The 10,362-nt window shown below is 53.0% G+C and overlaps 1 protein-coding gene across 3 annotated transcripts; it reads right to left on the bottom strand.

Moving 5' to 3' along the window:
* Positions 1-3,064: 3,064 nt before the first annotated feature.
* MPP2 (MAGUK p55 scaffold protein 2) lies at positions 3,065-8,853 on the bottom strand. Of its 3 annotated transcripts, XM_065749075.1 has the most exons (12): positions 8,806-8,853; positions 7,808-7,926; positions 6,958-7,103; positions 6,697-6,853; positions 6,015-6,242; positions 4,975-5,106; positions 4,636-4,741; positions 4,461-4,532; positions 4,220-4,381; positions 3,652-3,854; positions 3,452-3,580; positions 3,065-3,365 (listed from the first exon to the last, which is right to left on the bottom strand). In XM_065749075.1, exons 2-12 carry the CDS (start codon positions 7,922-7,924, stop codon positions 3,189-3,191), a joined length of 1,629 nt encoding a protein of 542 aa, XP_065605147.1. In that variant the 5' UTR covers positions 7,925-7,926; positions 8,806-8,853; the 3' UTR covers positions 3,065-3,188. The 3 variants fall into 3 exon arrangements, with proteins under 3 accessions (XP_065605147.1, XP_065605144.1, XP_065605146.1); XM_065749072.1 differs by lacking the exon at positions 8,806-8,853 and having other exon boundaries at positions 7,808-8,118; XM_065749074.1 differs by lacking the exon at positions 8,806-8,853 and having other exon boundaries at positions 4,461-4,529; positions 7,808-8,118.
* Between the last annotated feature and the right edge of the window lie 1,509 nt (positions 8,854-10,362).

Below are 10,362 nucleotides of genomic sequence, written 5' to 3'. Positions count from 1 at the left end.
TAACTGCTCAGAGGTCAGTCCTCTGGAAGTGACAGCAATGTTGGCTAAGTTCTTTCTTTTAAGTAAGCTTTCTTAGTTGCTGTGCAGTAGGAGACCAGTGATCCTGAAATACAAATACTACTGCTGCTTCAAAAATAAGCATTTCTATATTGATACAATGTAGCTGAAGCAGTTATCAGTATTCTGACTGATCAGAGGATAGGTAATAGTTTTTTAAAGTCCTAATACTCTTCATGATAAGATACCATTAAAATAATTGAAGAAAAATGTGTATCATACTGTTTCTGTTTTAAGCCTATTTTTATAGATTGTGGAAGGTAAACTCTTAAATGTTTATTTTGAAAAACAGTAGGACTATTTTGCAGTGTTCCCCATCTGTCTGAACCCCAGTACAGCTGTCTACTGTGGACCAGATAAAGACTTTTCTGTAACTTGAGATTACAGGTGTGGTTGGTTTTTTTTTCCCCACTATAACTTACATGTTCTGATTTGAATATCTTTTGGCTTATGCTTACTATATGACGAGGAGGAGAGGACATGGATAAGTTCTTCTGTTCAAGAAGCGTTTAGATGAGGTGCTAAGGGATTTGATTTAGTAGTTGGGTAGGGATAGTGATAGGAGGATGGTTGGACTAGACGATCTTATAGGTCCTTTCCAACCTTATGAACTTATGAACTTAAGTGCAGGCCTTGGTGAAGTTATTAAACTTAATGCTGTTGTCTGCTTTGATCTGGAATGCCCCGCAGCACGCTTGCTCTTTCTGTGTATATCTTCATACTTAAGATTTTAATGTGTTCTGTAATTTAAAAAAAAAAAGCTAAAATGTTTGAGGAAAGGCACTTCATTGCAGATTGAATTGTGAAGTGTGAAATACTGCTTTCTTTAGATTTCTTTTTACTAGTGGTTAGATAATGTATGCTCAGGCTTAAGGTGTATTTCTGTTGGCTTTGTATATTTTGTTAATGGATGCGTGATATAATTTATAATATATTCTATAGTGCAAATATGAGCTCTGTACCTTATTTAGGATGTGTGCTTTAAAGTCAACTGTGTTGTGGGGGAGAGGAGGGTAGAAGACCACTTTTTCCTCTGATCTTACAATAAATCTCTTTATCTGGCTGGCTCTCATTGGCCTCTTTACAGGCAGCTGCTCTGTCTGGAGTGCTTAGCTGTGGCTGTTCCCCTCTGCCCTGGCAGCTCGCTGCCTCACTGCAGCATCAGGACCCTGGCAAGGTGGGTGCCCTGCTTTTAAGGAGGAATGTATGCCTGCCCTGTGGCGCTGCAACTGCCTGCGATGGGTAAGGGAGGGGGGCGGCCGGTGGAAGGAGAGGAAGCGACTCAGGCAGCACTAAGTATGGGCATGCTGTGTCCTGTTGGGGCTGCAGGCACGGGGCTTCTGGGGCGGTACTGGACTGGGCCTAGAGAAGCCTGCTTTCAGCAGTGGGGTTTGGGCCTGGTGTGGCCACTGCAGGAACAGTCAGGCCTGTGGAAGTTCACTGTGCTCCTGTACTGTTTTGAGGTTGTGAGGTCTAGTCTTTCTCAAAGCTTGCATTATTCATTGCTTTCTGCTTCCTTACAATGCTTGTAAGGTTGTCCCCAGCCCTGGGGGAGGGAGTGGGAGGGAGCTAGTAAACATTAACTGTGAATTAGGAGAAACTGTAGCTTCACTGCCTGGGGCTTGCAAGAAATTGCAGTTATGGTGATTCTGCTGCAATAGTTACAGGACCCTTTTTGGGTTAGAGAAGCCCAAGTTGCTCAAGTATTCTTGTCTTTCCCTTCTACATTGCATGTTGTGAGAGGGTGGGGAATATTGAGTTAACTGCAACCTCAGACCACTGTCTTGCACACTGACAAGCTCTATGACTACACTCATGTACAAGCAGAGTAGAGGGAAATGGCTTTGGAGGCATCTATGACACTAGAAAGAGTATAAAGTGCTTTAGCAGAGGCAGCTGAGCTCTAGGCGTTCTGTATATTATCCTAGACTACACAGTGGGTGCCTGGGAGTCTTCAATGTTACTCTGGGCAGTCCTTGAATTACAATAGAGCATACTGGGAAGAACTGAGGGCACCCTGAGGTGTTGTGGAGGGACTGTGGGGTGCAGGCAAGTCCTTGCCCCCCTCGCAGTCACACTGAGAAGCCTTTAGAGCACACTGAGGAGCTCTTCAGTGCTCCCAAAGGGAGCACTTGTCCTATAGGAGCTTGAAGGTGCTGTACCCTGTAGCTAGGTGTCCCCTGTTGTAACTTCTTAGTGGTGGTACTGGGACACACGTTAGGTTCCAATATGGTGGAGGCATGTATGCATGAGCACAATGCATGCATAGCTCTGCAAGGAGACAAATGCACAACTAGGCCTGCACTGGTGCAACACCTGCACAGCTGTGTACACATCTGTGCAGACACATGTGCCTACACACCCTTGCATACATGCATGGCTGCAGCTCTGCTTACCTCTCCCAAGGAAGAGTCTGGGGGTGAAGTATAACACTCAGCCTCTGCTCCCAGCACGCTCTAGCAGTCACAGTAGTGTGTCCTCTACCACCCATGCTGGGAGTTCCTCTTCTCTGTGTGCTTGGCCATAATGACACAAACTCACTGTTTTTTCTCTTCTTTCTCTTTAATAATAAAACAACAGCAAAGTACCACAAAGGAGCAGCCTGGGGCAGGGGACATGGGAACTTCAGGGTGTCCCTGCAGGTTTGGGCAGGGGGCTGGAGAGGACAGGGTGGAAGCAGTACAGAACCACAAGGCTAGGCATGCTAATGCATGCATCTGAGACAATCTGTCCCTGTCCTCTGGGTTCCCCTGCAGAGATCGTTAATTGCAGGCCAGTTACAGGGTAAGGGATCTGGGTGTTACTGGCATATAGACACTCCATCCCAGGGGAGGCTCCTACATGGAGAAACTGGGGCAAGGACCACATGGTGGTGCAGTCTCCTGGGATAAAGTGAGGGCAGCTTTTGGCAGTGAATTAGCTGTGTCTGCATGGGGCAGGAGGCTGTCCCCTATCCCTGCCCTCCCTCCCCCCCCAAAACAAACCAAAAAAACCCCAACAAAAACAAACAAAAAAAACAACAACAGGACAAGGGGGAAGGAGAGAGGAACTGTACCCAATAGTGGTGGTGCTGAGCACAGCATGTGCATCACAGTGGTGGGCTCCCAAGACAGGAGTAGGGGATGCACACGCTAGTAAACCCAGGTGACAGGCACCCACTGGGGCTCAGCACGAAGGCGTTCCATGGCCTCGCTCAGCTGCCCAAAGGTGTGCTCCAGGTTGTCATTGGTCAGACTCAGGTCAAAGTAGTGGCTGTAGCCATGCTGTATGCGACTGCTCTCCTCTACTGTCCGCCGTGCATCAGCTTCCTGTCCACACCAGTGCTGCCTCAGTTCCCCTACTACCTCCCCCTTCCCATCCCTTCTGTACTGTGCCCCTCATCCCAAGCACCCACCGTCAGCTGCTTGATAGCCACGCCACTCTCTAGTGCTGCACGGTTCATGGCCTGCAGGGTTTCGGCACTGGGAGCTTCAATGAACACCACATAGGGCACAAATTCTGCTGTCCTAAGCACCTTCACTGCCTGCAGGGAGAGTGGATGGGGTTGAGCCCTGCAGAACTACCCTTAGTCCTCCTCATTCAGATGCTGCCTACCTGTGGGTTGACATCCAGGATGCACACTTTGCCGGCATTCACCACAGCACGAATGGAGTCAATCTTGGTGCCATAGAGGTTGCCCTCATACTCGCCGTGCTCCAGGTAGTGACCTGCCTTGATGTCTGCCTCCATCTCACCCCGCGATACAAAGTGGTACCCATGTCCATCTTTCTCGCTCTCCTTGGGCTTCCGTGATGTGTCTGTCCATGATGCCACCCTAAGCACTCAATACCAGCCCACCCTGGGGGTCCCATTCAGTACACAGTGGTGATAATGGGGCTGTGACACTACTCTGGGAGCCTGGGTCATAATGCTATTCACGAGGGACAGTGATGGTCTTAGGGGATGGTGATGTTCATGAGGGGACAATTTTTGTCATTTTTGTGTTTTTATGGGCTGGTGATGTTAAGAGAGAAATATGATTCTGCCTGTAGGTGACTGTGATACAATGATGCTTGTGGGGGATAGCGGTACATTAATGCCTTCAGGGAGATGGCAATGTTTTAGGGGACAGTAATACTCAGTGGGGGTAGGTGAGGCTTGTGGAGGATATGGGGACACTCACAGGGGATGGTAGTGCCATAGCGTGCCTGGTCAGACAGGATGAGCTTGTTCTTGAGGCTGCGTCGCCCCACACCCTGGGCACCAATAAGCACTAGGGTTTTCCTCCGGAAAGGTGGCATGCGGGCCACCTCCTCATAGATCAGCAGCTCATGGCAGTCAAACTCTGTGCAAGGGACAGGCGCTAACTGAAGCCACCACAAGCACAGCCTAGGGCCTGTCCCTTGTCCCTTGGGGATGCTCACCAGCATTCCTTGTGGTCAGGTACATCATTCTCTTCTTCCTCTTCCCGCTGAGGCTGCTGCACAGGGCCCCTGCTGAGGCATGAAGCTGGCTATGCTAGGTCTGAGGACAGCACCAGCTGCACAAGGACATTGCTGTGGGTGTTTGGGACCCACGGTGGGGCAGGGGGCTCCATACCAGATGCAGGGGCCACCTCCATGTCTCGCTTCACGAAGGCTTTTCGCTTCTCTTCCAGCAGCTGGCTGGGGATAAGCCCTGCACTGCCCCCCTCCACGTGGCATGCCTGAGGGGGGCAGCAGTGGTACGTAAGGACCCCATGTCCCCAGGAACCCTCCCTGTACTGCGCTACTAGGGGGGAGCACAGTATGGTACATTGGGGTATTCCTCCCCAGCCTCAAGCCCCCCTTCTCCCCCCCCCAAAAAAAAAAAAAAAAAAAAATTCCCAATAAACTCAGCAGCCATTAGGCTGCTGGGAGACCTTGGATTAGGGGATAGAAGACAATGCCCAGCTCTTACCTGCCACCAGTTGGGGTCATCCTGGTTGACAATCTGCAGCACGTCCCCAGCAGCAAAGCGGAGCCCAGCTTCCTTGCAAGGAATGAGGCTGTCAGAGGCTGGGTCATAGTCGAAGTGGCACTTCACAAAGACCTGGGGAGAACGGGGGTTACCAGAAGCAGGGGAGACACAGATGGGTGCCATGTTGCTGGCCTCCTGTAGCACCGTGCCTCAGTTTTCTCAGCAACACTATGCACACTCACACATGCACGCACGTCCCCACTGCCACTTGGTGCAGGCAGGCATGCAGGGCACCCATGCACACACAGGCAGCACCCAAGGCAGCCCCCAGACACCACAGCAGTCCCAGGGCAGCACTTGCACACAGCCCTGCACCCACACACAACCCTACACCTAAGCACAGTGCAGCCGCGATGGCACACATCTGTGCATGCCTATGCAATGGCACTGTCTGGTCCCTGGCTGGGCAGGAAGTGTGAGCATGCTCAGGCAGCAACAGGGTGCTTGGAGATGCGTGGTGCCAGGCAGTGCAGTTCCAAAGGACTTGCTGACAGTGCTTCTTTGTCCCTGTCTGGGTGACAGCACACAGCTGACATGATGCAGGGTAGGGGAGACAGAACCCGAGTCCCCCTGTAGGGAAGGGAATGGAGTCAGATGGGTGACACTGCAGCCACCGTGGGTAGGAGTGGGGTGCCCTTGTGGGTGCCAAGGGTGCAGGACTCAAAGCAGCAGTGGGATCCCCAGCCATGGGACGCTCCCCACTGGTTTGCAAAGGACATGAGGCTTAGGGGGTTGGAGACATAGGGCACAAAGGCATAGGTAGATGGGACACAGGTCACATAGCAAAGGAACTGGGGCCATTTGGGTATAGGGCACGAGACCAGGGAAAATAAAAGCATGGGGACAGCACAGATGCAGGGACAATGTAGGAATAGGGCAGTGGGACTCATAGGCATGAAGGCATATAAACCATAGATAAGGGTATTGGTGGTGCAGGGTGCAACATGCAGGGTATAGGTGCAGGACGCAATTGTGAGTACCTGCCGGGGTGGGTGTGGCTCCTGGTAGCTGGGCAGGATCTTGAGGACGACACTACCACTGGCATGGCGCAGGCTGTCCTGCAGCGCCCGTGGGTCGCTGCCCACCTCCTGCCCATTCACCTCCCGGATGACGTCCCCTACGTGCAGCAGGCCCTGCTGGGCCACCATTCCCCCATGCAGGATGCGGGCGATTACCAGCTCCCCCCGCTCCACCCGGAATGTCACTCCCTGGGTGGAACAGTCCCACATCAGCCCCTGCAGCAGTTACAGTGTGTCACTACCCCAGCACCTAGCAGTGAAACCAGCGATTTTCCTGGTACCCTGCAATGTTTCCAGTACCATGCAATGTCCTGAGAACCACCCAAGTTTCCATGCAATGGTCTCAGTAATGTCCTGACATCCAGCAGTGTCCCCTGCACCCAGCATTTTCCCCAGTACCCTTCAGTGTCATCAGCACTGCCCCCAGTATCCAGCAGTTCCCCAACCAATGCCCTCAGCACTCAATGCCCCCTATAATTTTCATTACCCCCAGCACCTGGTGATGTTCCCATCATCATGCAATTTCCCAAACATACTGCAATCTTTCCAGAATTATGCGGTGTCCTAAGCACTGTGCAATGCTTTTGCAATGCTCCCTGTGCACACTTTGCACTGCCCCCAGCATTGTCCTGATCTGGCTTACCAGGTTCTCCCCAGCCGTCTTGCGAATGCCTACCATTCGCACAGCGTCAGGGGGAACGGGCTGGTTGTTGAAAGTTGGATCCAGGAGAGGGCTGGGCGGGGGTGTCTCATAGCTCTTGGAGGCCACTGAGTCATGGGTCTCCAGCAGGGACTGGAAGGTACACAACTGTCACACCTGTGCACACACACCTTGCACGCACATGGGGTTTGCACATGCACCTTTCATGCACAGGGATTGCATGCCTCCTGCCACACCTGGAAGTGGGGCTCACGCAGGATGCGGGCCAGCTCAGCTGCTGCACTGTCCTGCTGCACCAGGTGCCCGATGTCACACAGGATCTCCTGCACCAGCTCCACGTTGTTATCCCGCACTGCCTCCAGCTTTGTCTCCTCCAGTCGCTCGTGGGCCTAGGGTACAATGCAAGTGCATTACAATACAGTACAGTGCAAGGGACTCCTACATGTGCCCACAGCTGTATCCATGTGGTGCACACACACACGTGCATGTACACATACACATGTCCACATGTGCTCTCTGCATGGGCACAGAGACCCACATTCACACATGCAAATTCACCTGTTCAGATGCACATCTTCACCCAGCCTTGTATGCACACTACCACACTAACCTGTGTGTGTATGTGCCAGCACACACATGCGTACACAAATACAAATGTAATGAACGTGCAGGACATGTACTAACCATATGCGCCCCATGAGTACAGTCAGCAAGTGTCACACATACATGTGCATACCCCACCTTGCACACCATCTCTCCCCACTCATACCCAGCCCTCTCTTGCTGCTCCCCTGTAGCACAGCACACTCACACACAGCTGTGCACATGCACTGCATGCACACTCACTTCCATGCACACACACTTCTCTATGTGTACACATATATGCATGCACACAGATGTGTGTATACCTTCCCATCACTTACATGCAAGCAGACAAATGTGCATGTTCCTCTACACAGTGTGGGCACACACACGCTCATGCCCATTCACACTCATCCATCCACATGCCACTATGTTCCCACTTCCCCTCCTTTCCCAATGCTGCAGGGTGACAGGAGGGACACAGTGCCACCAGTACCTTGCACCACTGTACCTTTGCCAAGGACCTTACTATTGGGCTCTCCATGATGCCGCGGAGGAAGATGAGGTCAAGGTCAGCAGCACCTGGGGTGCTGGGGAGGCCCAGGAGGTTGTCGAGGACTTGCTGCATGGCTGCGGACATGGAGATGTGGGGTCACGGGGATACAGCAACACAGGGATAGTCAAGTAAGAGGGATGGGGACAGATTTAGGGTCTCCATATCCCCCTTACCTCACCCCAGGGTACCTCGTGGTGGTGTGATGGGATGCCCTGCTCCAGTGGGGGCTAGTGGCTCTGTGCCATGTATCCCCTTCCCACCCATGCTTCAATGTCCCCCCTGCAATGAGCACAGCATCTCCTTGCAAAGGGCTGCCTCCTCAAGTTCCTGCCTATTGTTGCAGGAGATTGAATTGCCTTTCTAGCCCTTGCAGTGGGGGCAACAAGGAGAGCCTACCTCCAAAAAAACATCACTTACGGAAGGGGGGGTTCTTAGGGAAAGGAGGGAACTCCTCAAAACCCCCCTGGAGGGGTATTCCCCACAGTCAGTTATGCAGCAGCAGGCAGATCTACAGTGAAATTGGCAGGATGCAGTAAAGCCTGGAGGGAAGAGGTTTGCAACACAACCAGGCAGTGCAATGCAAGCAGGAGGCTGCAGTGTAAATGGATGGGGGGGAGGGTTGGGGGACGACGACACAGGACTGCAAATGAGGAGGCTGCAATGCAAACACGGGGATGTAACGCATCTGGGGAGTGCAATTCAACCCGGTAGTGCGATGCAAACAGCGAGAGGACTGCAATGCAAAAAAGGGCTTGTGATTCACTAGGGAGCCGTTGCGATGGAAGGAGAGGCTGCATGCAATGGCGGGTGAGGCTTGAAATGCAGATGGAAAAAGGGGGAGGTGCTGCTCCCAAACATCCCCACTCTACACCTGGGGGGGGGGTCACAGCATGACCCAGGAGACCCCCTCCCCACCCCCACCCCCCACCACCCAACCCCTGCCCTCAGCTTACCCCTAGTGCATCACCACAGCCACCATCCCCTGCACAGCGTCACTTTCTAACCCCGCCCTCCGCGGCCGGGGAGCCACCCTACCTTGGGGACCCAGCGGTGTAGCGGGGGCAGTCTGCGAGGCCCCAGGGCCGGGGCCGCTGCTCATGGCTGCAGGCAGCAGAGCCCGGCCTCCTGCCCGCCTCCTGCCCAGATCCGGGTACTGCGGCCTCTGCCTGTGCCTGCTGCACCCCGAGCCACGGCCGAAGCACACAGGTGTGCAACAGGAGTATGGACATGCAGTGGGAACGCAGCTGTGCACAGACTGCGTAGGTGTGCAGACGGTGCATGGGCATGGAAAGGGAGCATGAGCATACAAAAGGAGCACAGATGTGCAAAAGGAACATGCATCCTGAGGGAATCCTGATGTGCAAAGCCCATGTGTGCACCAAGCATCCTTGCACACAAATGTCCCTGTAAACAGCATACACATTAGCAGAGATACGTGTGTATTCCCATATATTACACACCTGTGTGATTGTCTCTGGACAAGTATACTCATGTTGAGGTGCACCTGCGTGTTCACACATCCACACCTATGCATGCAGCCACGTGCATACCGTTGTACAAGACAAGCCTCTGTGTAGTCATACACTCGGGCACGATGTTAATAGCTGTGTGCATTCAAAAGCACATCTAATATGCCCCTAAAATGTACACATGTGCACAATCCTGGTTAGCCACAAGCCCACAGACTTGGGCACGTTCAGACGTGTGCATACCCATGGCCCCACCAGTGCATGCTCACATGAATGCAAACTCGTGTGCACATGCTGACGCACGCCTCCCTTTTTACCCTCAAACTTTGTGCATGCAGACACACGCGCTCGCACCATGTGCATGCCTCCGATGTTTGTTCACGCCCGTGCACACTCACACCCTCCCCACGTGTGCTCACCTGTGGGAGACCCCAGCTGCTGACATGCACACTTCCACCGGTTTGGGTTGGGGAGGATAGCGTGTGTCCCCTTTAAGGGGGCAAGTGCCGTTGCCTTAACAGCCGGGGGGACGGGAAGCGAGCTCCTCACTGGTGGAGGGGCCACAGATTTAAAGGGGCCGCACAGCGCCCAACTTCCCCCCCATCCCGCCCCGTGCCGCTCATGTGGGTGTCAGAACCTTATGCACACACAGTGATAAGCTGTATGTGCACTGCGCACACTCCAGTCCTACTAGGACAGGGACGGGCACACTTATATTCTGTGAACGCATAAGTGCACATGCTAGCAAATGCATGAGCTCCTTATGCCCACACACCAGAGTACCCCATCTCCATTCCTTAACCCAAAAGTGAAACAGTGTGTGACCCTGTGTGATATCCCAGCACTGGAGTTCTCTGCACCAGTATTCCCAGCTGCTGCCTTATGAACAAAGTGCTGTGTGCTGGAGGCTCTGCTCTGTGCAAGCATCGTTGTGTAGGGGCTCTTGGGCAGCGTGACTGTGCACCATGAGAACTGTGGGATTGATGTGATAGGCTTCGCAGATCTACACAGGAACAGTGGGAAGTGCACAGAAGAGAGAGA

The sequence above is a fragment of the Cyrtonyx montezumae genome, unplaced genomic scaffold, assembly GCF_038088225.1.
Source record: "Cyrtonyx montezumae isolate F1298 unplaced genomic scaffold, pur_monq_1.0 scaffold_58, whole genome shotgun sequence".
Lineage (NCBI taxonomy): Eukaryota > Metazoa > Chordata > Aves > Galliformes > Odontophoridae > Cyrtonyx > Cyrtonyx montezumae.
Note: the sequence above shows the minus strand (reverse complement) of the source record. Positions and strands in the feature narration are given on the sequence as shown.

What these genes read in the sequence shown, in the direction of transcription:
- MPP2 (XM_065749072.1), bottom strand. Translation starts at nt 7,936, where the DNA reads ATGTCCGCAGCCATGCAGCAAGTCCTCGACAACCTCCTGGGCCTCCCC. An exon ending in AGACGGCTGGGGAGAACCTG is followed by an intron (nt 6,243 to 6,696) that starts GTAAGCCAGATC and finishes TGTTCCACCCAG; the next exon opens with GGAGTGACATTCCGGGTGGA. An exon ending in TGGCTATCAAGCAGCTGACG is followed by an intron (nt 3,366 to 3,451) that starts GTGGGTGCTTGG and finishes TGGTGTGGACAG; the next exon opens with GAAGCTGATGCACGGCGGAC.